Consider the following 27,728-nt stretch of genomic DNA (forward strand, 5'->3'; position numbering starts at 1 on the left):
GGCTCTCAAGTGCACTGCCTGTGCAGAGCCATCACCATTTCTGACACTACCTACATCCCTGAGAGACAGGAATGATGGTAAAAATAGCCAGAAAACACAGCTCGCACTGTGCGTCAAACACATTTTGCTCTGCAGCCTGGAAGAACCACCTTTTCCAGAGAGTGGCAGGCTGTGCCAGGCTTTTAGCTCGGATCTAAACTGCACATCTCAAAACGTCTGCCACACCTCCCCAGCAAAGCACGTGGAGAGAGGAGAGCTTTAGAAGCACTGGTGGCTCAGACACAACGGCTATCGAGCTTTGACCCCTCTACTTTGTCTAAATTCCTTTAATCCCCTAGGAAATGGGGTTGACCAGCATTTGACAGAGCCCTCTGCCCTGGTATAATGACTGTTCTGAATTCAAAGAAAGACAGTAATGAAGACATTGTTTAATATGGCAGACTTTTAAAAGAGGATAAATATTCCACAGCACTAAGCCGGAGTGCATTGAAGCTTCATTCATTCCTACAGTATTTGCAAATTTCCTGCGACACTGGAATCATTGTTTTGCGCTCATGCATGGAAACCAGATAGTACGGAATGTCCTTGAAAGACTATCAATTTAATTTTTTGCTTTTTATCCTCCAGCTTTGGTTTAAAACCCAAGCAGTAAGAGTTTCCACTTTCATACTAACTATATCTCTAATTGCCAAATGCACCACGATGAATGTTTCTGACATAAACCATAACTGCTGTCGGACTGCAGATGCATTCAGCGTTAGGCTTAATTTGACATAAACAACATGCACTTAAAAAAATCCTCTCCCTTAAAAAAATTCAGGAGAGAAGAGAGGAACTGTTGACAGTACAATTAAGTACCAGCTCTGAGGCAAAAATCAGGGAAGAGCCTGGTGCTGTGACACGTGAAGAGCCTGAGACTGCACACGGTGCTGGAAGAGCTGCTGACCACGGGCTCCTTCACTGTCCTCCTGCAGCAGATCTGCGGTCGCAGACTCTCAGTCCCAGGAACTGTGGCCAGTACCATTCAGGGCTGGGTCGCTAATGCAGCCTCTGCACAGAGAGGGACTAACACAAGGTCTAAAGAAAAGAAGAAACTAAAAGGACTTGGCAGGACGAGCAAAAAGTGTTGCCCAAGGCAGCATAAGATGAATAGATTATGGAAATACTAGTGATTGTTTCTGCCAACAACCTGGATGAGATCAGTTATGGAGGCCCAGCCATGCCCTAAAATCTGCTCTCCCTGCTCTTCTGTGCTGGCTGGCACATGCAGGCAGCAGCAGCTTCCACACCCGCTGCTGAACAGGCACTGCCTCTCGGATGGGGCCCAGGGATGCAGCTCGGGGAGTCACCCAAGGCTGAGCATGGTGCCGAGCCAGCAGCACTCTCCTCTAGAAACCTCCTTGAAAAAAGGGCCATGGGCTGTGTTCAGCAACAGGCACCCAAGGACAGAAAGCAACAGTTGTCTGTGGTACGTACGGTTTGATTTGTTGCCTCGGGACTCATACCCGCCTTCCTGACGGTGAGGTCGAACGTATACTCCACATCTGCTTCTAATACAGCTTTGGAAATTGTGACAATTCCTTCCTTGGCACTGAAATTCAGAGAGCACCCTGCAGCCGAGCTCTGCTTGCAAGGAGAAAAGAACTTTCAAACCCTCTTTGGTATGGGTGCACATCGGGTTAGTCCACAGCCAAAACATTCCGGTCCACACAGAGTCACTGCTACAGGTCTTACTGTGCAATGCCACCTCTGGGGTGGGAGAAATGGGGTGGTGTGTGGATAATAAAACACTTTCTCCTATTCTTCAGGTTAGTAAGCAGTACTTGGAATACTCCTATTTCATCTGAGCTTCAAATTCTTATTTTATAGCAATTAATTCTTCATTATATAGCTACAAACACTGCCAAACACCACAAAAAGCTCATTAAACTGCACATACACTCTGCATCTTTCTGTTTTGAGGTAAAGATAGAAACTAGTGACTTTTTACAAGCAAAAAAAATCCAACATTCAATCAAAAAATGTTCCTGAGGTGGATCTCCCATAAGAATTCAAAGGGCAGCTCTCCCTTGCCCTTTGATCACTACAGGGTCAGACCATTTCAGCATGATGACAGTGACCTGCTCACGTCCAGAGTGACCATGACCTGTGGTCACTTAACTCCTCCGAAGTCTAACTAGGGCCCCTGCTGAAATTAGAGACATCGAACTAGTAATGGGAGAGGGACCAGAGCCCTCGGTCCCCTGGGCTGCAATCAGCCATCAGGTTATGGAAGCAGCTACACCCAAACCATGAAACAAAGGCCGAGGACAAGTGAAGCAGCAACACAAATGCCTCAGCTTCTCGTGCCGACATTTCTGCCATGCACAGGGACATGGTGCAGCACTGGGCTGCACTGCACAACTCTTCATGGCAATTTTTGTACCATAAGCCTGAGATGGGAGTCAGTGAAACCTTTGCAACCCTCCTTCCAGAGCAGCTTTATTAAAGACGCTCACAAAAGCTTCCCTCAACACCATTTCAACCCAGACATGTGTTTGTAGTGGAACTGACATGGAGTTGGAGCTCCCAAATGATCACCCTCCCTGGCTGGACAGAACTACTCTTACCTTGGAGGAGAACGTACAAGACCAATCATATAACAACGGAGTCTGTTCACCGTTATCCAAGTTCGGGTCATAGGATTTCTCCCCGTCCAAGATTAAGTCCTGAGTGTTGGACCATACACGGTATGACCCTCCATCAATGATTGGGACCAGCTTACTTGGTATCACAGTTACGTTGGCAAAGATGCTTTTGGACAGTGGGGTATCTCCAAAGGAGACAATAAAGATGAAGCAATAGTTCCCAACTTCTAGGGCAAGCTTTGGTATAACTAGCTGGGGCCTGTTGACATCAACGTTTGGCAGATGGATCCTGCTGGAGCTGTCCAAGTTCAAGCAGCTGGGTGCTTGGTAGATCTCCCACAAGTGCTCTGTCTGGTACTTGATGCACCCTCGGAGGTCGATCTGTGCCTCCAGGTAGTTCCTCTGGGATCGCTTCATGACTACTTGAGGGGGCAAGGCTAACTCCACCTCTGGCTCCTCACACTCCAGGACTTTGACAGTGACAGTGAGGTGGGCTATGAAGAAGCTGATGAGATTGGTGGCATTCACTTCCACCAGGTAATCCCCAGGGCTCAGGTAAGAATAGTTGGCCACTGCAACCCTGGTCATTTGAGTGGAAGAGCCATCCCCAAAGGTCCACAAGAACTCAACGCTCCTGCTGCTGGGCACCACTGCTGCTTCAAACACTGCAGTCCTGTTGACAAAAGCATTGGAGGCAGTGAGGGAGACCTGGACTATCGGGTCTTGGACCTGGATGGTTCTGGTGATATTGATACCTCCCAAGTCATTGAAGGCACTGAGGTGAATCTCGAGCAGCCCTGCAGCTTCTGGAGTGTAGGAAACACTCTCTCCTGCCATAATGACCACAGAGCGACCTTGCTCTTTCCGCAGGGAGAACTGCCAAGAGAATGAGACACGGGAGCCACTCCCCACCTGGGCACTGAAGCTCTTCTCCGTGCCTGTGGGTATGCCTTCCTCACAGCAGTTCAGGAGCTGCACGTTGCGGACGGCCTCCAGGACAGAGATGAGCACCTGGGCATGGGCGATGCTGATTTGGTTCTGCACCGTCACTGTCACCAAATAATCACCGCTCTTGGTGAACTCATGCGTGTACTTGGACCCGTTGAGCACCACAGAGTAGTCCCCACTTATGCTCACCAAGTAACTCACAGAGGTACCCGACAACATCCTGATCACAAAGGTGACCTGTTCCCCTGGCTCCACCACCTTCTTGCTGGCAAGAACTTCCAGTCCTTGAATCCTGTCCAGTACTGAGATATTCCTGCTGGCCAGAGCCCAGCTGATGTCGTTTGACGCATTCAGGTAGACCGTATAAAACCCTGCTGTGGGGAATGTGACTGCCACGGACTGGCCAGTCAATGTGCCATTTGGCACCTCCCAGAGCCATGTCACTTCAGTCCCCTTCTGCAGCTCCCCCTCAAAGACCACCGTGGAGCCCGATGAGACGTATCGACAGTCCAGTTCTGCAGTCCCTATACTCAGCCCCTCTATGACCTCCTCTACACAGATATTAATTGTTGCATTGGTTGAATCCAGCTTGTTTTCTGCTCCAATGACAACCTCAATCACTCCAGGGCTTTGGAAGGAGTATATAATAAAGGGTTCAGAAGTAACAGAGGAGAAGCCATCTTCTAGATACCAAACATACGTGATGCCAGTGCCACTGGTTATGGTGGTACTTATGTTAACAGAGGCATTAATAGCAACTGGGTTGGGGAAGGCATAAGGCTTCAGAAGACCGATGCTTTCAATGAACTCCAGTGTCCTGTTAGCAGTTGCACAGCCTAGCATATTAGTGGCTTTCAGATAGACAGTGTAGTTTCCAGCTTCTAGGATGCTCAAGGAGAAGGTTTTCCCAGTGAAGGTCTGCACAGCACTGCCATCCCGTTGGGCTACCCAGCTGTAAGAGATGTTTGTTCCCTCTCTCACCACTGCTTGCAAATGGAGTGTTTTGTTAGTTGGGAAATACATGTCTTCCACCAGGTCACTGCCAGCCACCTGCAGGCCTTCAATCTGCTCCAGGACATAGACGTAGATGCTGTCCTGCAACGAGCTGATCTTGTTCTCTGCTGTCACAATGACATTGAATGTGCCCACGGACCGGAAAGTGTAGGAAATTGTGGAGGAGCCTTGGATAGGAGTGCAGCGGTCACAGAGGATCCACGAGTAACGGATGGCACTGCCAGCTACAAGCGTGGCTACAAAACTGACTGAGCCATTCAATGGCACCACTGTCCTGCTGGCATTGATGGTCAGCCCATGGAGCCGACGTTTCACTGTGACATCAATGACGGTCTCATTAAAGCTGACATCATTCCAGCCTGTCACACTAATAGTGTAATGGCCTGTGTTGTTGTAGGAATGGGCAGCAATTTGGCCAGGCTGTGTAGTGCCATCTCCAAAGTCCCAACAGTAACTCACTTTTGTTCCACTTATGCTGGCAGAGAACAGGTAGATCTGGTTCAGCTCCAAAACATTTGTCCCGTTATATTCAATCTTTGCTACCCCAACTGGTTCCTGGACTTCCACAAATGCTGTGTCATTGTTGAAAGAGACATTGTTGGAGACAGTCACCGTGACCAGGAAGACCCCTGTGTTCTTGTAGGTGTAGGTCACTTCAGTCCCACTCGATCTAGTGGACTCATTGTTCCCAAAATCCCAGCGGTAGCGGTACTGGTAGAGAGGCATGGCACTGACCTGGAAGCTGCTCTCTTCACCAAGTCTCACAAACTGCTTGGAGGGGAGAAGGGTGACATTGACTATCTCTGGCTCCACACAGACGCTGGTGAAATAGTGAGCCTTGTTAAACCTGCTCGAGAGAGTCAGGGAGAGGGGGAACGTCCCGCTTCGGGTGAAGTTGTGCATCACCACAGGGTCCCCACTGATTGTGACATTGGACGAGCCATCTCCAAAAGTCCAATCGAATATGTATTCATCAGGATTCCCCGTCACATACGCCGTGAGCTGCACGTCTGGGTGCTCAAGGATGCAAGAAGTTGGCTCTATTTTGAGTACTTCCAGGACAAATATCCGAACAGGCACAGTCTGGGAGACAGAGTTCACAGGATTCACAGCTGTCACGTTCACAGTGCAGTTGATGTCCTTCATGTACACATGTTCCACGACCGGCACCTGCCTCCTCAGCACCGTCCCATCCCCCATATCAAACATCCAGGTGATACTGTCCCCTGTCTGCACCGAGGCATTAATGCTCACAGATGCTCCCAGCTCCGCTGCCTTGTCTGCAGAAACATGGAGCCCAGTGATCTCTTCAAACACTTGGTAGCACTCAACTGTCTCCACACTGCTTATGGTATTGTTTGCTGTCACGGTGATGTTGTACACTCCTCTCCTGGGGTAGCTGTATGTCACTGGAGACTGGCTTGTTGTCAGCAGGGAGGACCCGTCCCCGAAGTCCCAGGTGTACATGACGCCGTAAGGAGATGGCAGAGGACTGGCTCTGAAGGTGACCGGACGGCTCACAACTAAAACGTTCTCCTCTACTTCCATCTTCACATCAATTAGGTAACTGTGGACGTGCACTGGGGTCAAGTGGGTGAGGTTCTCAAACTGGTTTGACACAAGAACCATCAGGGCATATTCGCCTGCATTGGAAGAGCAGAAAAAGACAGTTGTGAGGACATGCTTGTGCAACAGCTTGCTAGGTGCTCCAGAGTGTGGGGAGTGTGATGGGGTCTGCAGGGAGATGCTCTGCTCCTGCACCACGCACAGCCTGGGCTTCCCTCCTCCACTCCACGACAAGCAGGAATTACAACCAGGCCATGTATGTGGGGACCAAATGCCAACAGAGGAGCCAGTCTGACAGATATAGAGAAAAGATTTTCTTTCTGTTTGCTTACAAAACAGACCACCTTCCTGCTGCCCACAGCAGGGCTCCCTACCCACCTCCCATCAGCGCAGAGCTAACCTATCTGCTGAGACTGCCAAAAAAGGGGACTCTGTGTTGGTCCTTCTTACAGCATGCACAAACTTACAGAAACAGAGTTACAGAGGATGGCAAACGCTGGAGATGTCCAGTTGCTCTGGCTCTTTGCTCAGGAACAAGGTTAACGACTTTCAAGCAATTGTTTTATTTGAAGGTACCTTGTAACCCCCACACAACAAAAATGCCCGAACCCCTTCTTCCCCAAAGAACAGTCCTGAGCATACCTGGGTCCTGATAGACGTGTGAAACATTATGCTCAATTACAACCTCATGGACGCTGGGATCAGGAACAAGGAAAGACTTGTTGTAGGGAGGTTTGAACAGGTATGTCTCCTGGACACCATCTCCAAAATCCCACCTGGAGAAACATTCAAACTGCATTACACTGCACAACAGGAGAATCACGGAAATCCCAGAGGAACCCTAGCCTGGCCTAGGGCTGTCTTTCAGGCTGGGGTTTCCAGGAAAACCATAGGAAGCATAATGCCAAGTATCAAAGCTGTAGCTGTACCCAGTGTTGTAGAATTATTGCTGTGAGAGGAGTACAGAATGGGAAGAAGAGGAGGAACCCAATATTAAAGCACTGCTGCAATCCTTCAAAAGAAAAGTCTGTCAGCCTGAACTTCAGGTCCCGCCAGTGTGAAGCACACTTGCAGGGATTTTAAATTAACTAGACAGAGGCTGAGAAATGGGCTGTTGGATATCAGCTGGCCCTGGGAAGAGAAACAGTGCAGGCAGGACTGGTAAGCTAGGCACAGTAAGATCCTAAGTTTGGGCAACTTGCAAAGGACTCACAGGAACATAGCATCCACAGCTGAATCGACCTGAACTCTTGCCGTAAGCTCCACGGTGCTGTTCAGAGGGAGGACTGGCAGGACACCCAACACAGTCAGGTTCTTCATCTTATTCATCATCTCCACCGTGACATTGTAATTGATTGTAAAGTTACTGACGTGGTTGGAGGCGGTGAGCTGGGAAGGACAGTGGGACAAAGAATGCATTTGGGATCACCTTGCTGTGCTGCCCTCTCCTCGAGGGGGGCTTCACTGTGCTACGAGGTCTCAGCAGGCAGGAGCAGCTTAGGCCAGAGAAAAGCAGCCTGTGGGACAGGGAGGCGGAGGCAATAGCCACAACGGCACTGGAAAGCAGCACAGACTGGAAGGTCACCCCCCTGGCGAAGCCAGCTCTCACTGGAGCCACCACACCTCCACTGCTAACATCAGTCCAGGGGAGGGTTGGTTCTACAGCAAGAGGACAAGGAGAAGAGCTTCTCAGATGAGACTCCTCTGGCTCTGAAGTTGCCAGTTACCCCCTTGCCTGTTCCGATGTGCCCTGCACACTGTCACCAGGCTCCTGCTGCCACCAAGGGGACAAGAGCCACCCAGTTTCCTGAGGACAGAGGCAGATGAGTGGCCCCAAGCACAGAGTGGGGATGGGAGAGACTCGGAAACCAAGCACACCAAGAGCAGCTCCAGCAGACTGGGTGGAGTGGGCACAGAGAGGGAGAGCAAAGTTGAGGAGATGAAGGAAAGAGAGAATGGACAGGCAGGAGACTGAAGAGACGTGACAGAAGTAGAGCAGGATCCTCGAGATTATCTAAGCATGTAACACTGGCATGGCACCTAATGACGAAGCATCCTGCCACCTCCTCACCTGCAGGAGAGATGAGCTCCTGACAGAAGGGATCCTTCAAACCCAGTTAAATAGAGACTTCCCACCCCACAGATGAAAGCTTTTTGTGTCTAGGCTTCTGTGGATCTGTTACACTGAACCCAGCGGGCCCCAGGCTAATGCCACCTTGTCAACTCTAAGTAGAAGCAATCCAGGCTTGTCAGCACAGTGCTTCACCCAGCAAATTAGTGTTCCTCAGCATAGTGCTGCCCCAAGCAAATTAGTGCTCGTGCACCCTCAGAGCTAGGGCTGGTGTCTCATCAGAAAGCCAGAAGTTACCCTGCAAATGGATCAAGCAGCTTGGAGCCAGACCAGGACTCTGCACAGCAGTACACGGCACAATGCAGTAAGATGTTTTGGCCAGAGGTGAACTCCTCTTCCACAACAGATACCTCCCTCTGCCCAGACTCTCTGCTCTATCTTTCTTCTGGGGTCACAACAAAACCCACTGTTCCAGGTTGCACCAGTAGGAAGAGAATGGGACAGAGACCTCATGAGCTTGTGGCAGAAGCTCTGTCCTCCCTGTGAAACTCTGAATGTTTGCGTGCTGCCTCTACCTGCTTATGACTCCACATCTCCTGCCTGCCAAAGCAGCGGCCAGCACCCTGCAGTGTGGCTCCCTGCCTCCTTCCTGCTGGGGAGCAGTGAGGACAGACACACTCCATGAACGGAAAGAAGAACATGGAGAAAAGAGGCAAAAGCAACGGCAAGGAAGACAGAGAAGCCAGCTGTAAAGGAAAGAACTTACTACTTGCATTTGCAAGAGCAGCTCAGTGAGGAACAGCAGATGAGCTCGTTAGAAGCACAGTGAAAACCTCCTCAACTCAGCTCTGCCCTCTCCTCTCCCTGCTGCTTTATCTGCTTCGTTTGTGGGATGAAATGGAAACCCAGGATTAAAATGGTATCATGGGAAAGGCCTTGGCTTACCGAAAGCTTGTACACAGCTGGGCTTTGGTAGATAACGTTGAAGACAACATTGTAAAAAGTGAAAGATGGCTTATCATCTACTGTCCATCGGAAAGTCACATCTGACCCAGCTTCCATCACAGGGACGTAGCTCTGAAAGGCATGAGGACATTTTATACTAGTGCAAGAGAAAAGCACACACGGCACTTCCCAGGAGATCTCCAGTTGAACTGGAGAGGGAGCAGAGCCAGACTGAGAGGTGTCACACACCTGTAAGACACAAAGGTCTTGCAAGAGCATCTGGAGCTTTGCTGCTGACAGAGAAATGCAGACCCAGACTCCATAAAACAAGAGCAGAGCAGGGAGCAGAACCCATGCTACCTGCTTCCACAATCTCAGGCTCTGCTCTTGTCATCAGCTCTCTTTCTTGATGGCTAAAAACTTTCCGTTATCTTTGCAGAAAAAACTCAGCTTTAGCTACACCTGTAAGCTGAGTCTCTGACCTTCATCTACTGATGGTGCCTGACCCAAAGGCTTGACCTGCTCTGGACAGGGTGGGCTCCCTTCTCACTCCTACAGTACCTCCTGAGCAGACTGTAGCAGCCAGGAAGGGTGAGATCAACAGGCATTGCAGGCACAGGTTTCTGCCAGAAGCAGCCAGAGTTGAACAGAGCATTTCACAGATACTGATGGGCAGTTATTGAGCAGGTTCCTGGGGCTTGGCTGTAGCTCTGGGGGCAGTGTATTTGAGAAAAAAAAAAAAAAAGACTCCAAACACCAGAGTAACTCCAAGACTTGGATGGATGGATGGATGGATGGATGGATGGATGGATGGATGGATGGATGAAACATTTTTATAGCTTCAGCCAGCTGATATAAGGATTTAGTAGAGCAAACCTAAACAATACTGGCCTTTCAAAATGCTTCAAATTTTCTGTACAACTGGAAGGCCAGGAGATGCTGCCTTACCTCTGAGGGAATTAAAGTGAAGGCACAGCTGAGGTGCCTTCCTGCTGGAGAGCCCCAGTGCTTTCTGCTGCATGCCTGTGTCTGCAGCAGTGCTGGCTGCATGGCCTGGGAGCCAGCACTTAGCAGCAAGCAGTGCCACACCTGGCCCCAGCCCTCCTTGTGAGCCAAACACACACCCTTAGCAAGGCTAAACCCTCTACCCACAAATTAAAAGCAGCGGTAATCACTCACCACTCGTGTATTTAGCAGGACTCTGCTCTCGGGGTCAGGGGTGGCCCTCAGCCCACGGATGGGCTCCTCCACTTTCACCGTGATGGTGATGTTCTGGGAGCTCACGGTGTTGTCCACAACAAGCATGTGGGTGCTCACCCCCTCCCTGAGGCCACTCAGGCTGACCACAGCAAACCAGGTGTCGTTGGTCTCCCTGGCACAGTCGGTCGTCAGCGGCACAACAGCCGCTGGGCAGGACCCCTCGAAGGGAAAGGTGTGGTTGTCCCCCAGCCAGCTAGCTGTCGCGTTCACCCCCGAGGAGATTTTGACAACCAGGGTGGTGTGGTTGGATGGTAGGTACACCCTGCCGCCCTGAGGAGCGGGGTGGATCACCCGCAGGCCTGACACCCAGGAGGTCACCCAGAAACTGCAAGACAGATTGGTGCTGAAGAACCCGTTGTCCACGCTGGCTCTGACTGTGTAGCGGCCTGGATGCTCCAGCCCCGCATTGTGGGGGCTGATCACTGGGACCAATTGTTCCTCAGCGTAGCGAACTCGAACAGAGCAAACGGTGTTGTTTATCCAGGTGGCACCAATGGAGCCATCAGACAGGCCCAGTGCCCACTCTGAGGAGTTCATGATTAAGACGTTGGTTCTGTAAGGAGATGTGGTACTTGGTTGGCACTGGAGGAGTAAGCCCAAGCCTGCATTGTGCTGGATACTGAAGACATCCTCAGCCCTGACAAAAATATTTTCTTTTCTGAATGTGACCTGCAGAGAGAGGAGACATTTTTGGGTTAATGCCTCAAGTTAAGAGCACTCAGCACCCAACTATTGCCTGGGCAAGAGAGCTGGATTTCCTGCCAAGTGGAAACCAACAGAAAAGCCACAGATCCAAACACAGCATGGGGAGACATTTAACCACTCCTCAGCCACTCTGAATCACATGTGCTAACACAGAAGTCAGCTTCGTGCTCTGTCTCCGCTCCGTGTGACGGGAACAGCCCAGCACACCTGCAGGGCCTTCTGACCCACTGTGCTACTGCAGCAGGTTACTGCAGGGAGCCCGGGGCACAGCACAGGGACGACAGAAAGTGGTGGCCTGTGTGACACTGGGCAAGTAATTTCCTTTGAATGAACTTTAGTGTCTCCATCTGCACATTTGGAACAAGTCTGTATTAACCCAAAGCACCCAAAACAGAGAAAACACCCTAACTACTCACTGGTTACAACAGCTAATAAACACTGACCAGATACTGGGAAGAAGGGCCAGCTGGTATTGTAAAGAGAAATTCCTCGATGAGTTCATAGCTGAGCTGACTTTCATTGTGCTGAGGGGAAACAGGGGTAGGGCTGCTGGCAAGGGAACTGTTGGCACACTCAGTCGCGTTGCAGCAGTTGTTCAGTGACGAGCACAAATTAGTAAGATGACACCACTCAAAACCAGGAGGACATTCAAGTAGCGTCCAGCTCATATCATCCTGAGCAGTGTGGAATGATTCTGTAGCATTTTTTTCCTCCCGGTAGCCTGGAAGAAGTGAAAGAGAAAGCAACAATCACCTTTGTGACAAGTAATCGTTCCACTGCGCTTCTCTTTGCTCCAAATTCACCATTTTTTTTCACTTTGATGATGGCTCCACTCTTAGTAAAAGCTGCAACTGCAACACATCCTGGTGCTACATAAGACAAGTGTCCTGTTTACTAGAAAATTTCACAGAGGCATGAAGATCATTAAAAACAAAGTTAGTCTCTTTTCCAGTGAGAATGCACCAATTTGCAGTCTAAAAGAGATCTATGTTCAAGCAAAAGTGAGTCCGAGCAAAGGCAGAGCTGTCTTTGACACTGAAAACACATTAAGCAACTTTTCTTAAGTTAATGTTTCCATGTCAAAGTATCAGCTTTTCAGTGTCAAAAAATATCCTTTTGTAACCAGCCAACTCTACGGCTACAGCAAACATTCTGCTGCAAAATTAGTTGTTGCCAAAACTGACTATTGAGCTGTTGTACAAGGCAGAAAAGACTTATTAGATTATCTCATCCATCAGGAAAAAATGGGCTCAGAAAAATGTTCTTCCTTTTTAACCTGTGGGGCCAGATGGACCAGAACACATTCCCATGTTAATGTCATGTCTTCCCAAAGTATAAAAGCACAGCTCAGATTCATTCCCTTCTAGACACGTTCCTTACACTCACATTTTCTTCATGCATTGAGACACGTTTCTCCCTCTATTACTTTCTCCAGGACAACCACTTCTCCAAGACAACCTTAGGCTGTCCAACCATACCTGCAGATTCTGCACTTTAGTCTCCTCAAAAAATGAGAACAAAGTCTCTGAGCCTTTAAGGCTTCAAAGCTTCTGCTTTAAAGACAGAGGGGCCACAAGAAGGCCACATACCCTCAGTCCGATGTGGCCCTGATGGCATCAGCTCCAACAATGCCACAAGCGTTGAGAGGAGATGCCTCACCTTCTCCATCTATTGGTCTGTGCACCTGGAACCTCACTTGAACAGCTTGATGCAGTTCCTGCGTCACAAACTCCAGGGCAGTCAAATATCCCTCGTGCCTGAATGCCAGCTCAGGGAACACCATCACCTGCAAAGCAAACAAGGCTCTCATCTGCCCATGTCTCCCTGGGCTCCCTTGCAGCAGCAGGATGCCAAGCCCTTCTTACCTCCACAGCTTGCCACGGAGCTGACAGCACATCTTCTGTCACATTTTTCACAGCCTCATGTGTGTGAAACTCAGGGTCTCCCACAAAGAAGTTTTTGGCATTTAATAGAACTCCTGTTTACAAAGGAACATATTTGAACAAAGCCCATGAGACTGAGCAAGGCCTGAAGCTATTCCCCTCACCCTGCTCCTGCTTGCTCACACCACACAGCAAAGCTGTACCAGGGCTTGGACCACTCAGGAAATCTGTAACTCCAGCTTTACTGGAGAAGCAGCTGCTGTAATCCTGTAGTTTCCTTTGTCTTCTTACAGATGTTTTGACTTCTTTCTCACCCTGCACAACTAATGTTTGCATCTGCAATTCTCAGCAACTTTGACTTCTAGGAACTCTGCAAATACTTCTCCCTTCCAACACCCCATGATTTGTTTCACATTTCTGAGCACGAGGTGCACTCCCCACCCTCCCTGTCACCCTGGACTTGGGAAAAGTGGCCAGGACCAGCCAGTTTCCACCAGTGGCAACACCTCTGACTCACTCACCGCCAGGTCAGCCTCTGGGGACTGAGCACAACCAGGACCACTGGGCTTTCCGCCTAGCAATGGGTTTTCCTTCTTACCTAAACCTTCTCCCATATTTCATCTCCTTTCTGCTTCTCTTTCTTACTCCCTATGCTGCTTTGGGAGATTTGGGAAGCTGCATAAGCACAAACCTGCATATCACACACCACATAGAAGTTCACCTAATTGATCTCCAAAGCCCAATAGTCTTTTAAGTCACAAGACCCCAACATGTCAACAGCTACAAGGTGCCACAGAAGGCCACCAAGAGTCACCAAGGCAGCACCACAGCCTTAGATCCTGGCCACAGCAGAGACTGCTTAAGGAAGAGAGAAAAGCTATTTCCACAGCTCTGCCTTGGAGCTTCGCTTCTCTCTCTCTTTCTATTGATAGCAAAGATTGGAGCAGGCCAAATTTTTCCCTTTGGGCTGAGGCCAGATTTCTGAAAGTTTATCAGTCAAGCCTCTCTTGGGAATACCGTGGTTGTCACCAGTCCCACTGGATCTGGGGGGATGCTCTGGCTCACCCCCTCCATGCAGCCCTATTCTTCCTTGGCACATGCCAGCGAGCAGGATACCCGCGTGCCCTTGGGGCTGGTGGCAGCTGGAGGGAAGCAGAGCCCACCTTTTGGCTTGTACTCGCAGACGTAGCTGTGCTTGGCCATGCACAGGTCTGTGTTACACTGGCCCGTTGGGCCCATGCGGACACAGTGGTCAGCGTTTGACGGATGGGGTTCTCCTGGCAGCCAGTTCTGACAGCTCTCCAGATTAAATCCTTCACCTCTTTGCTGTGCTCCAGTGCTTGCAAAATCATTGAATCCAATCCAGACATCAAGGCTCCTTAAAAAAAAAAAAAAAAGGGGTAGATGCCACCTATGGTTCTCTATGAAAATAATAATCTTCACAACAACAGTTTCATAGGGTGTCACAGGGTGCATTTAACAGAACCTTTTAGTTATTAAAGGATTTTAGTGTCCGTTCTACCACCAGAACCTGGCTCTTTACTACCAGCTCCTTCACAGCACACCATCCTGCTGTTTACCAGCCCTTCCAACCTCTGTCCTAAGCTCCAGAAAGCCATGTGTCCTTTGAGAAACTGAGAGCAGAGCTGAGCCAAAAGGATCCAGAGTGAGCAATCAACACCAACACCACAGTGCAACGGAGCTGGGAGAGAGCAGCAGCTCAGGGGACCACGACTCGAGTCACCCCATGCCCAAAATGCCAGTCTCTCTCATTGAAGCTACAAGAGGACCCAGTTAAAAGGCTCTGTCAGCCCCACAGAGCTCGTGACATACTGGTAAGTGCTGATTCATACCAGCCACAACTGGTTCAGCACAATTACCAGAGCGGGAGATGACACTGGCTGGAGAGGAGAACCACGAGGTTTTATTGCTTTCAGACATTGACAGCACTCCCTCCAACTGCACATCTTCTGCCTCCCCAAGTTGGAGTCGCTTCCTTCCTACCAATATATTTATTAATATCGCCCATCCTCCCCTCCCAGCACACACAGAAGGCTCGTGGGGGCTGCAAGGGCTGAGACCAGCTCCCCTACAGCAGAGTAAAACACTGGGAGTGGGATTAGCTGCAAATTAAGGAGTACCAGCAGGTTGTCTTGAGCCTCAGACCCCTCTCAAGAGAACAGCTATGACTCTCACAGACATTTTTAAGCATCTATTAAGCCATGACTTAATAGTACAGTCACACAAAACTGTCTGAAAATGCTGCATCTTTTAGAAAACTTTTGTTTTATTTCTGAAGACCCGTGGAATTTGCCACTAGGCACTGGAAATGGAACTGGAACCAGTGCAGGATTAAACCCCAGACCGTGCCAGGTACGGAAGCTGCTGCTCAAATCAGGGATCTTTGGTGTGGCTGCTGGGAGATTCAGCTCCTCAGCCCCCGCTGAAAGGCAGCAGCCGTGGGGGGCCGAGACACCGGCAGCAGAGGCCAAAGCACTGCAGGGAAATGAACCCCACGTACACAAGAAACTGCCAGGATCATTTTAGGAAGACGCATGTCCCTTCCACATTTGGAAACTGGCCACACCCCAGCAGAGATTCTGGTGGAAAGTGCTGAGTGGTCTTTCATAGCCACAAACAGCCTGGACAACTGTTTCCAATCGCACCCAGCAGTAAGTGAGGCATTTGTTCCATATTAACTTCTGGGGTGGGGGGGAACAGCCTCATCATACACCCTTCAAAGCCCCCAGCTTCTTCTCCATGCTCCCTCCTGCAGGCTGCAATCAATTCTGCTATGGCCAGGATGGTACAACTGCTCTGCAAAAAGCAGACCAGGGAGAGAATCGGTGTCTCTCCACCACTGGGCTCAGCCAGATGAAATGATTAATGAGGTCATGCTGAAAAACGACGACGAAAATAACTGTTCCGTGAATCAGTAGTTTTCATTGCAAATAAGATTAAAAAATAAATAACCACTGTGCTCTGCTCCCGAACCACTGGCAGGGGATAAGGGAGAACAGGCTACGAAACCGCCTGTTTGCTGCCATCAGTAAAACTCAATAGAGATTTTCCTTTTCTAATTCCAGCTATGATCTAACTGCAAGTCATCAAAAAAAAAAAAAAGAAGAAATAGGCTGGCTGGCTTTTTCCCACCCCTGCCCACTGCCTAGCCCACTACCTTGCAGAGAGCACAAGAGGACTCTCGACATCCTTTTCTGAAGCAAGATACACTTTTGAGGAAGAACCAAGCTGCCCTGCTCAGGGCAGCAGGAGCAGAAAGAAGCCTGAGATGGCTTGGAAGGGGAGAGGGGTTGCACTGTCTCGGAGGGGAAAGCGGGGTGCCCTGGAAGGGGAGTGGGCAGGGAGGGGACCAGCTCAGCACATACTGCTCCTGGGGAGGCCATCAGATGACAGGAGCAAAGCAAAGGAGAGAGCAGTCCTTGCTGCTGCATGCTCTAATGGGAAACAGATTTCTGCTTCTGTCATTTTCCCACAAGAAATGATGGAGGCTGCATGTTCCAAAACCTGTGGCTCAGTTGATTTGACTTTTATCACCAGGGAAATCGCATCCTGGAACTGCCTCATTCATGTTTATCTGAATGGATTAATAAAATAAATACATGAAATAAAGGGGGCTGGGGAGGACAGCAACGTGGGGCAGCAGCTGGGGAACAGCTTGGGCAGCTCATTCCCTTCCGAGGTCTCATGATTTCCTTGTGCTGCAGTCCATCAAAAGCCCTGCACGCAACGCCTGGTAACTCAGAGCACCAAGTGACCAGTCCCTAACCCGCCAAAAGGACAGACTCCTCTTCCCTGGAGCAGGGACTACATGTCTGCAATCTCGGGAGGAATCCTGGTGTGAAGGGAACAGGGCAAGGATACAAGTTTGGGGAGAAGGGGCTGTCAGACCTTCAGCAGGACCGTTCAAAGCATACATCACATGCAGCCGGTCCCTCCGCATGTGCTTTCTGGGCCGTGCTTATGAAGAGGCCACCTCCAACATCTGCATCTGGGAGCGCTGACAAGAGCTGTCAGGCCCCTGTGAGCTCTCCTGATCATTCTCCCCCTCCAAGACAGCTGGTTGCAAAAAGGGCACTTAGAGGGGCGGATTTAATCAAAGGCTGACACTTCCAGTGCTCTCTGTTTATAAAGGCCAAGTCCTGAGGTGGAACAGATGCTGCTGGAGCCTGACCCTCAGAGAGGAGCACTGCTCCTTCTCCGGATGCAGAAGAGGGGAAAGGAGTCTGGGCTGCAGGCTGCAGAGGGATGTGGGATCCTGGTGGGGAGGCAGCACCGGCCTGGGCTCTGCCAGAGCGGCTGCTCAACACCCCGCTGTCATGGCCCCACTGTCACGCGTGGGACAATCCAGCTGTAATTCTGCTGATGGAGGGAGTGGGTTGTAAGGTTGCCCTCAGGCCCTGCCTGGCAGCCAAACACCCTCTGGGCACGAGCACCTGACCCTCTCCACCGCCCAACCCCAGCCTACAGATTTTGCTGAACTCCCAGGTGGAAGGTCTGCTCGGCCCAGCCCCGTTTGCTCCTGACCCTGCACCTCTCCGCACCATTTCAGATGCACAAACGTAGGGTACAAGATGCCCACCAGCCACAATTCCACAATTCCCAGGTAGGACTTACAGCCTTTCTGACCCATTCCCCTTCTTCCTGCCACAGCCTTTAAGCAAAGGCTCAAGCTCTGTTTATTCCTCCCCTTTGTTCAGCAGCCTCATCCCTACCATCTCTTCATACCTAGCCTGGACTCGTGTCTCTCCTGCTGTCTGCAGGACCCTCCCTCCAGCCCCCAGATGTGACCCCAGGAACATAAGACCTGCCCCTTGGAAATCTTAACCCTTACCCTCCTCACTTACCTGATGACATGAGCGACCAAGAAGCTCTGGATCTCAGGGCTGCTCACAAAAGCCAGCTCTCCATTGCCATGCTCCTGGCAGTGCTGCTGGGCCTCCAGCCACTCGGCCTTCTCCACCACCAGCTGATAGCAGTGGTTATTGCCCAGGAAAACCAAACCATCACGGGGGCACAGGGGGTGAACTGCTGCATGAGGTAGAAGAAGACAAGTATCCTTTGTAGGACCCACACACCCCAACCTAATTCAGGGAGCAAGGCTCCAGGAATGCCCTGTCCTTCTTGAAGCTGATTAATCCCCTTCACTGTTGAAGTGCACTCTGTGCAATTGTCTTCTTGGCCCAGGATATTGCAAAGCACTGCCTGGGGCAAGGAGCACCCAAAGGAGTCACCCCTTACTCCTCATTAGGAAGGAATGGAAAGAGAAGTCCCAAGACCTGGTGCCATCCCTCCCTTGCCCAGCAGCCACCCAGCCAGCCCTGCTCACCTCTGCTCAGCTCTCCAGCCTCTGCGGTGATACCATACACCACCGCAAGGCCAGTGCCACCTCTGTTGCGGATCCGTATGTCCAGACTCTCCTTTGTCTTGACCAAGGAAGGACACTGCAGTTCTAACTGTTGAGGGGAAGCCACCACCTCAATTTCTGCCTGCACATATAAGACCTTGGTGCCCACGAAGATGGTGGCAGTGACATTGTACTGCCCAGGTAAGGCATACATGTGGACAACTGCATTGCCAGTGGTGTTGAGAACCTCTGTCTGGTCCCCAAATTCCCACAGTAAAGTGCTGACAGCAATGGGAATACTGACATTGAAGAGCACGGCCTGGTATAGGCTGTACCGGGGCTGAAGTCCTGCAAAAGCCACAGGCAGCTGTGCCTGGAAGGGAGAGGGGACGAGTGATGGGCCACCACAGGCCTGCCCGGACCAATGCTCAGTGCAAAATGGCAAACAGCCAGCAGAAGAGTTTGTTTCATGGGCAGTACCACACAAACACTGCCCCTGGGCGCTGAAACCTCCATATTCCTGGTCTTCAGCATAACAGAGGGCACTGCAGATCTCCTCAGTGAGGTTCCCAGGGTGAACAGAGGTGAAGAAGACGACAAATTCATCCCCTTCTGTGTGGTTGCTTGTCAGACACGTTATGTATTGAGCTCCTGGGGGACAGAACAGAAGATCCTCTTACAAATTGACACTGGTGAAACCCTCCAAGAGACACCACCCCATCCCCCTGGGAATGGACTTCTCCTGGGCAGCTCCTACTCCAACCATTTCCTCTTTGAGACTTGCCTGGGAAGTTTTTAATCCCTCAGCAATGATTTCCAAACTCTGGATGCTAATTAATGATGACAGAAATAACAAGCCAGTCACACAGATTTATGGAGCAGCAACATTCAGTAAAGAAAATGGGTATTTGGAGAGCCTGACAGTGTCATGGGACATGGAGCCACTGTCCGACCCTCAGAGGAGCCCAAACAACCAGTCACCAAGTAAGACCAAGACAAAAGGTTGTCCCTTGGCTGTACCTTGGCTTGGTCTGGTGCAGCAGATTTCACTGCATCTGCCTGGGGCTTCCAGGAACAAGTCTATAACCAAACACTGTTGGACAGCACAGTTACCTTCCTTCTTGGAGAGAGCCTAGAGCTTCCCACTTATTCACAGGCAAAATGTGGTGCTAGAAAAGAGGGCAGTGCCACACACAGCCTGCACCCAGCAGGTGTGGAAGGATGTACACATATGCATTCGTGGGAAGGATGCATAGGAACAACACACGCCTGGCTACATGGAGCACACACACACACGTGTGCATGGACACGCAGGCACATATGATGACGGCAGCCACAACAGCCCCATTCTCAGAGCAACAGGTCATTCCCTTGAGTTTACTTCCCCCTCACTGGATTGCAAGGGGTGGGATGTTTCTCTGCCACAAAGACACAGGCAGGGCCTCTGCCGCATGCATAGCCACAGCCCAGCTGGGACTGCCTGGCCTCTGCTCCAGCTCTGCCCACGCAACCCAGCCACGTTCACTCCTCTGTTTCTGCTGGTTGCTACAACATCTCCCCCCAAACATCTTAACAGCTCTAGCCTCGTGTGACCTTCCCACACCGAATCCATCCAACTGTCCATCTTTCTCCACGGCATTCCTGCAAACGCTGAGCCACTTTTCTTAAGAAAAATCCCACACGGCAGACCACAGCATGGGAACTACTTTGCTTTTTAACACCAGCCTGGTCATACTTCTTCGTTCCCTGTCTTGTCAGTAGCTGGCAGGCTGTCCCCAGCCTACTCCCATTACACTGAACTACGCGGAAGACAGCCTCACATTATTGTTTCCACACTAACTCGAAGTAGTTCAAGAGGGGAACAACTAATTATCAAGGGGAATAACAGTGTGGTGTTATTCCCTTTGATAATTCCCGCAAGGAGCTGCAAGGCTGGGGAAAGAGAAGCATCCACCACCCAGGTTTTGGCCCTGGGGAGCACTGAGGTGGCTCAGCTGGCTCCCACCAGCTCTGGTTCCCTCAGGCCCCATCACTGCATCCTCCCATCACGCATTAAAGGAGATGCCTGATGCCTGTTGGGGGGAGCACTTGCTCTCCCTCCCTCTCTCTTACTTGGAGCTAGCTGAGCATCCAGGCAAGACTAGTTTTCTTACTTCTCCCCCTCCCATCTTCCAAGTGAACATCATCCCACACTTCTGCTAGCCAAGGCACGCAAAAAAATGCACCTGGAGCGAGTGATGGGCTGTAGATCAGGGCAGTGTTTACTCAACCCTCCCAACATGAAGCCCTGTCACCTCAAAGATTCAACTTAGTATGTCTGCAGGTCCCCTCAACTCCAGTGAGATTTCATTGCTTAAAGTCAGACTGTTAAAAGCCTGGGGCTGGAGGTCATAGTGTGTTCTGACAGCTGCATGAAGCTTGCTCTGTAATGAGTTTGCTGATCTCAGCCCTGGTGTGACTGACTCAATCCTCAAGGCATCAGAGTACAGTCATATCCTACCATTATTTTCTAAATTAGATTAGAACTGGTGACTTGAGGTCTAAAGAGGTGTAGATGTGATCCCTGGCTGCCCTTGGGCCCATGGTTTCCAATGGTTTCGACATCTCCCTGCCACAGCCCACAGCGTTTCCTTACCACAAGTAGCATTGATGAAGGAGACATCAAAGAGGGAAAGGTTTGCCACCTCAGGAGGGTGGGTGCATCTTGTATCTGATGCCTGAATAACTTTCACTTTTCTGTCTTCTACCCAACGGGGCAACCAGGAAAGTTTGCAGTCACAAACAAATGGATTCCAACTTAAGTTTCTGTAACAGGGAGATCAGACAAAAGTTAGGCATTAACTTGACATGTGCTAAGTGTTAATTACAGCAGCGTGCAGATCCCTCACTGTTTCCATCTGTGCCACTCCACTGAAATGCTTCAGCAAGAGCTGCAAGGGGAGTTAATGAATAGGGAATCAAGCAATAATTAACATGATTTTTCTAGAGGCTAGAATTAGGCAAGTACTCCAAGTACTTTTTTAACTCTACAAATAATTGTAGCAATTAGAAGCAAATTACAGACACAATCTTATATTTAAAATAGTCTGCCATCTAACAGCCATTGGATGTAATGGCAGCCTCTCCAGCTAAGGGAGACTATTTACAGCTCCATTAAAAAATAGCTAAGAGAATAAAATTGATCTGTCAAAAAAGAAATGCAAAGTCAATGATAATCTTTCCATGTGGCAATTTAATGAAAAGATGGAAACTTTAATTGCAGCTAAGCTTGATCCAAATTACAGCCTTTGGCACTCAGCTGCGAACAGGACAGAGATGGAAAGCTGTTTGCTTAGCTGACGCCAGCTGGGCTGGGCTGCCGCAGGGGCTGAACCCAGGATTTTCTGACTTAAAGCACCACTTTGCCAGCCAGTCTTAGCAGGGACAGACTCACTTGGGTCTAGCCTGGAGCCTTTGTGTCTTTTCAGTGCCACTTGTAAGCAAAAATGCAGAGCTGAAAATGCCCTTTGTGTACTGTTTTCAGGGAGAACGTGTGGCTGAGCTTTCTTCTTGCCTGCCAAGAGTGACTGCAAGGGGTTAATCCTTTGGCTCATTCAGATACAGAACTGCCATTCTGGGCTGTGACTTCATGCATTTCTCCTGGAAATGTGTGGCTTCCCCTCACCTCACTTCACATAACAGCACAGATTTTCATTACTTCAATTAAAAACCACTATAGGGCTAAAAACTTGAATCACTCAGGGAGAACATCTTCAAATGTCTTCCAGTGACTGAGACACCTCAGTCAGGGTCTCCGTGTTGCAGGTCAGTGCCCTGTTCATTAGATGCCCCTGTCCCAAGGTGTACCCGTACAAACAGGAACAGTAAATGTGACCCAGAGCACAACCAGAGACCAGAACCTCAGATCTGGTGTGGGAGAGAAGCAGGGAAGCCACAAAGGTAGTGGCAGAGGTTGGAGGTATCCGGGAGACAGAAGGAAAGTCTAGGAATAGGTTAGGCTTGAAGGGTACCAACAGGAGCCAGGAGCAGGACACAGCTTGAGGAAGAAACCAGAGAGCGTCCAAAGGCAGCTGCTTGGTTGGGTACATGCCCCAGATCTTCCTCAAGACAGTGCTGCATCCCACCCCTCGAGGAAGGGAAGAGCTGATTCAAGGAAAGGTCTAAATAAAGAACTGGAAAACAAAGAGGATGAACTTACATTTCACTTAAATTAAATAAATTATCAAATATTCCATCTTCTAATGTAGAAATCTTGTTGTGGCTTATATCTCTGTAAAAGAGAGAAAATGAAAAGGAAAGTTCATCACGATGGTAACAACTTCCTGGCCAACATACAGAATTAACTTGTCCAAAGTTCTGCTTGGGACAGAGTTACCCTCTGAGCACCTTTAGTCTCAAAAGTCACACAGATATGACAGGAAAATATCCAGCTAGGCACCATGTTACAGAATCACACAGAGTGGACTGCCCAGCACCACGTCCAGACTGCTGCTGTGTATCTCCAAGGATGGAGACCCCACAACCACTCTAAGTAGCCTGTTCCCATGTTCAAGTCCAGTTCCAGTGCTCCCAGTCCTTCTGCTTAGTCCCTCTTCCTTTTAGGAGAGTTTTGAGGTGTAAAGAAGGCAGGCTGTCCAGGCTGTCAGCTACTCAGCTGGAACCACCAAAGCAGGTTTCAGTGCTGGCTCGATTGGTGCCTTTTTTTGATCTGACAATCCAATTTTTCTTTAAAAAACAGTTAATCTTCTCTAGGAACCATCAGCAAGTTAACAGAGGAAACTCATCTATCAGCAGCTGAACCAGTGAGTTTGCTAATGGTTAAATCTCTCCCTGTCCTGGCTCACAGAGCCTGGGCAGTTCTAGTGAAACAGGGCAGCTCAAGCTGTGGGGAGTAGTGGGACATGCCGGGCTCCTCAGAGGACCCTCCAATTCAGTACCCAATTCCCTCTGAGGACAAGTGGGGTTTGGACACCGCAGCTTTACCATCATTTTCCATGCACTAACACACATCTTGTGACAGATCTTATTCTCCTTCCTTGATCTCCTTTCCATACAGTGGGTCAAATCCTGCCCAAGTCCCTGAATACCAGTAAGTGAATCCTCGGACCGTGAAGCTAAAGGCCTTGAGAAGGAGTCCATGGGCACATCCATCAGGGCTCGACAGACGAAGTCAAGCAAGAACAAGGCTGACTTATGACACACAAGCAAGTGTTCTAGGTACCAGCTCAAGCATGCATGGCGAGCTGGAGGACTAGAGGGAGCATTGTATACTTACAGTTTTGCCAGAGAAGTCAGGCTTTCGAACATCTGAACATCTAAACCACTGATCTTGTTATTGGAAAGATCCCTAGAGAAAGAAAACACAATTTTCAGCTTTCGGTCAACTTCATTTTTTCATTCCACCATTACCAGACCTTAGAAGAGCCTTTCTCCAGGCTCCAGAGCGGAAGGTTTTGGTGTTTTACAGTGGAGCATTTCTCCCAGCCAAAGAAAACACCTTTCCCAGCTATAAAGCATTTGCCACTCAAAGCTTTGTATAATGTGTAGATACAGACTAGGACTATCATTACACACATACCATTCTGCAGCAGATCTAGAGTAATTACAGACATGACAAATGTATTATTAAATTTGATGTATCCTTTTAAAAAAATATTCAAGGCTAATGTACGTTCAAAGAAGTAATTAAGAAATAATTTAGACTAAAGTAGCAATTAACTTAGAGAAAAATTTACAAGAAACTTCCAAGTTCATTTCTAGTGCCAAAGAACTGATCATTAATTACACAGTTGATGTGTTCAACTTTTACATTTTAAAGATAATTTTGTCTCTCTTTGGAAAAGCTTAAAATGAAAGAAGAGGTAACAAAGAATATTTTCCGTTTAAAATCAGGTTAGATTGTCCTTATAAAAGGAACACTGTTTTAGAAAATTTCTATTTGCTCCCTGTAACACCAATAGCCTTCAACTCATCCAAAGCAAAATTGTTTCTGTCCTCCAGTCCAGCTCTCAATTTTCACCCCACGTCCTCTTTTCCAATTTTAAAATGTCACTCAGCTAAGAAGTGAAAGTTTCGCTGATCCATCTCCACTTGTTCTCAATAAACTTCACTCTCTGGTTTCAGATAATCTCCTTTGGCCAAAACCTTCTTTTAGCACCAAAATACTTATTCCGAGCCCATACAATGCTTATTATCCTTCAAGGATTTAAGAGCCCCAGGGCGGTGGACAGGGCTGGATTCACCAGCCGCACCATCCCATGTCAACAGAGACCTTCTTCTGCCCTCCTCCTTTCTCACCTTTTTTCTACAAGCATCTCCCATAATTTCTCCTTGCTGTCTCACCTCTTCTTTTTATCCCCTAATCAATTCATTCTTGGTTTGATCTGACATTTAAACTTAATTTATTCAAATGAAAAGAATTCTGCCAAACTGGCAGGAAAATTACGTATGATTCCAGGAAACTCTGGGGATAAGTAACAGGGATGGATGTCTCTTTAAAAGGTTTATTTTCCCTGATTTTGCTGTCTGGGAGTTCTGTGCCAAGCCGACAGTGGATTCAGAAGAGTTCACCAGCAACACCAATAAAGAAGTCCAAGAAATGTGCAAAACAAAAGTTCAACCAATACACTCAAAAAAAGGATGCTATCAAAAATATCCAAGCAAGCCAGTGCCCTTTTGTCTCAGCGTAACTCAGACAACAGGCCAAGAATACAGAGCATCCTTTCCTGCAGTGACACAGACCACATGGGAGTCACATTCTGCACAGGGGACACAAAAGTCACCGCCAAACCTGTTTCCAGCTCCCACTCGCAAGATAAACCCACAAGACAGCTTGGACTGGAATCCCAACAGCTCCCAGCCAGGCTAGATTCTTCCTCAGGGAGGCTCCTGCTCCACTTTTACTTCAGCATTTTCTGTAAAGGCATTTTACTCTGCCTCTGCACCTTCCTGCATTACTTGGCCAGTTCTGTAAAGAACCAGACACCAACCATCTACTATTCAGGGAGACCAGTACAACTCTTTCTCTTCTCCTTTGAAATACCTGAAAATAATCTATTTAGTTTTCAGGCAGCACCTCAAGCCCAGGATGGAAGGGAATGATGTTTCAGATTCAATGCCTCCCTGCTCCTTGCCCAGACAACAGAGACCTTCAAAACAAACCAGTCTGCTGCTACAAAATCCAGGCTTTGCCATTTCAAAAAACCCCTTCAAAAGGGTTGCTTGGCTGCAAAGAGAGAGTGTGAAGGACAGGGTGAACCTCTCACCATCATGGATGGCACAATCAGGCAAGGGGGCACCTGAGCCAGGCAGGGTATCGGGACACATGGCCCCAAGCCCAGCTGCCTCCTCTGCAGCTCTCTGCCATCTCGCCGCTGCCCAAGGTAGGCAGTAAAGGACTCCAGCAGTGCAGGTCTGCTCGTTCCTGTCCCGCTGCCACAGTGCCAGGCATGGAGGAGGTGGTTAGTCCTTGAGCCTCCCCCAGGCCTTTACAAACATCCCTTATCATTATTTCCATTTCATCTCAGAGAAAGCTTTGAAACTTCAGATAAAGCGAAGGCCAAGACCCCAAATCCTCAACTCCCAGGGGTCAGTCAGCTTCATCCCCACCCAAGAGCAGGACTAGGGATGACAGTGACCTCCAGGAAGATGTTCAGGGGCAGAGCTGCTCCCACCAGCCTCAGCAAACAGGTAAAATGCAAATCCAGGCAGTAACTCCCCCCTCCGTGCTGCTTTTCCACAGCGTGTTGGACTGACACTAGATGTCACTGCCTGCTGAGCTGCACGCTCCGCTCAGCTCCTGGAGGGATCCATCAGGGACTCAAGGGGTGCAGCACCCTGGTGCCGTGGCTGCAGCCATCAAATTTTGTTCAGGAAGGGTCAGGAAGAACTTTCACCCCACTACTGACAACCCCTCAATCCTCCGATTTGCTCAAGGGACTGGGCTGTTTTGTACAACCAGGACAGCTCGTGAGGGTGTCGAGACACTCGATGCATGTCCTGGGGTATCAGCACTGTTGTGCCCCAGTGAGCTTCCACGGCATCACGGTGGAAGGATTGGGCAGGGCTCCTGTGCCTTTTTCTGCTTCTCCTGACAGCACAACGTGGCTGTCGCTCTGCACACACCATCACCGAGCGGATGCCTGAGATATTATCATCTGAGTTCACCCATCTACCTGGCACCCACTACTGCCAAAGCCAACGTGGACCCGTGGCCCAGCATGCAGAGAAGCTTCACCAGTGAGTTTCAAAGGAGTAATCTGGGGCTGTTCCCAGGCGAGGCTGCAAGATGCTCTGAACCCTTGGAGGATGTAATTAACTCAAGCACTTTGCCACTTAACTACAACCCACATGTTCTCCAAGGGATCCCAAGACCTTGGCTCCCACCCTCTTGTCTTCCACAGCCTGAGCTCCCGTCCAGCACCCGCAGATGCTGCTGAACTCTATCCAGACCAGGCACTAGATGGCAACCCACTGGTACCCACAAACCCGAGCACAATTCCCTGGCTATTTTCTACTCTTGCTTCATGATCTGATGAAGAATTGGTATAAAACCTCCCAGCTTTGAACCTCCCCAGACCTCCCTGGTGCAGAGCCTGCAAGAGAAGCAGAGCTCCTGTTGACAGGACAGCTTGGAGGTGCGAGGAACGGTGGCGGATGCCAATGCCTGGCACCTCCAGCCGCGAGTCAGTGAGCTGGGCTCCCAGCTGCCTGCTTGCCTTCTCCCACTGGTCCCTCTCCAACTTGTATGGAAAATCGTATTATGCCTTCCTGGCATGGGAAAGATGGCTGTGAACCAAGCTAGGTCGCAGAAAAAAAGAAAATAAATCAGGAAATACTGAGCAATAAAACCCAGTGCAAAGGCTGTGGGACAGAGCTCAGCCTGTCAGTGCCACAAACTGCCACGACTGTATTTTCCCAGCCCACTGCCAGGCTGGAGGAAATTCAGAGCAGGTTCAAAGCAGAGCTGAAGCCAGCAGAAAACAAGGCTCTCCATTGAAATGCACCGTGCACGCAGACTGCCACCCTCTCCAGGAGAAGAAAGAAAAACTTAGGTTTATTTGCGCCACAAGGGATATCGAGAACACACTGTGCTGCCTGAAAGAGGGCAGCTATCGGCAAGTCACAACTTTGCGATCCTGCCTCAGTTTCCACACCTGTAAAATGGAGCAGTGCCATGCCAGAGGCTGGGAGGGCCAGCCCACTCCTCTGCAGAACTTCACCAAAACCCATCAACAACTACAGTACAAAACAAGAACCGTGTAAAAGATCTCCCTTGCAGCTCTCTCCACACCCCAGCAAACACAGGGACATTTAATTTACATGCCTTGCAAAGGAAGATTTCA

At 49.5% G+C, this 27,728-nt stretch overlaps 1 protein-coding gene across 2 annotated transcripts in view; it reads right to left on the minus strand.

Annotated features, from left to right (window-relative positions):
* The window catches only part of PKD1 (polycystin 1, transient receptor potential channel interacting), a 58,178-nt gene extending 34,451 nt beyond the window's left edge, over positions 1-23,727 (minus strand). For both annotated transcript variants that reach the window (XR_003399470.1, XM_026859012.1), the window contains exons 1-15: positions 23,660-23,727; positions 22,583-22,654; positions 21,020-21,189; positions 18,367-19,035; positions 17,885-18,068; positions 14,183-14,397; positions 13,002-13,114; positions 12,796-12,922; positions 11,580-11,857; positions 10,351-11,100; positions 9,172-9,303; positions 7,369-7,544; positions 6,798-6,931; positions 2,610-6,232; positions 1,477-1,623 (exon numbers count right to left, since the gene is read on the minus strand). Coding sequence is in view for 1 of the 2 variants with exons in the window: in XM_026859012.1 (XP_026714813.1) it covers positions 1,477-1,623; positions 2,610-6,232; positions 6,798-6,931; positions 7,369-7,544; positions 9,172-9,303; positions 10,351-11,100; positions 11,580-11,857; positions 12,796-12,922; positions 13,002-13,114; positions 14,183-14,397; positions 17,885-18,068; positions 18,367-19,035; positions 21,020-21,189; positions 22,583-22,654; positions 23,660-23,691 (6,822 nt within the window). In the remaining variant the exon portion in view is untranslated. The remainder of the gene's footprint in view (positions 1-1,476; positions 1,624-2,609; positions 6,233-6,797; positions 6,932-7,368; positions 7,545-9,171; positions 9,304-10,350; positions 11,101-11,579; positions 11,858-12,795; positions 12,923-13,001; positions 13,115-14,182; positions 14,398-17,884; positions 18,069-18,366; positions 19,036-21,019; positions 21,190-22,582; positions 22,655-23,659) is intronic.
* Positions 23,728-27,728: the final 4,001 nt, after the last annotated feature.

The sequence above is a fragment of the Athene cunicularia genome, assembly GCF_003259725.1.
Source record: "Athene cunicularia isolate RWA chromosome 14 unlocalized genomic scaffold, athCun1 chr14_part1, whole genome shotgun sequence".
Taxonomy (NCBI): Eukaryota; Metazoa; Chordata; class Aves; order Strigiformes; family Strigidae; genus Athene; species Athene cunicularia.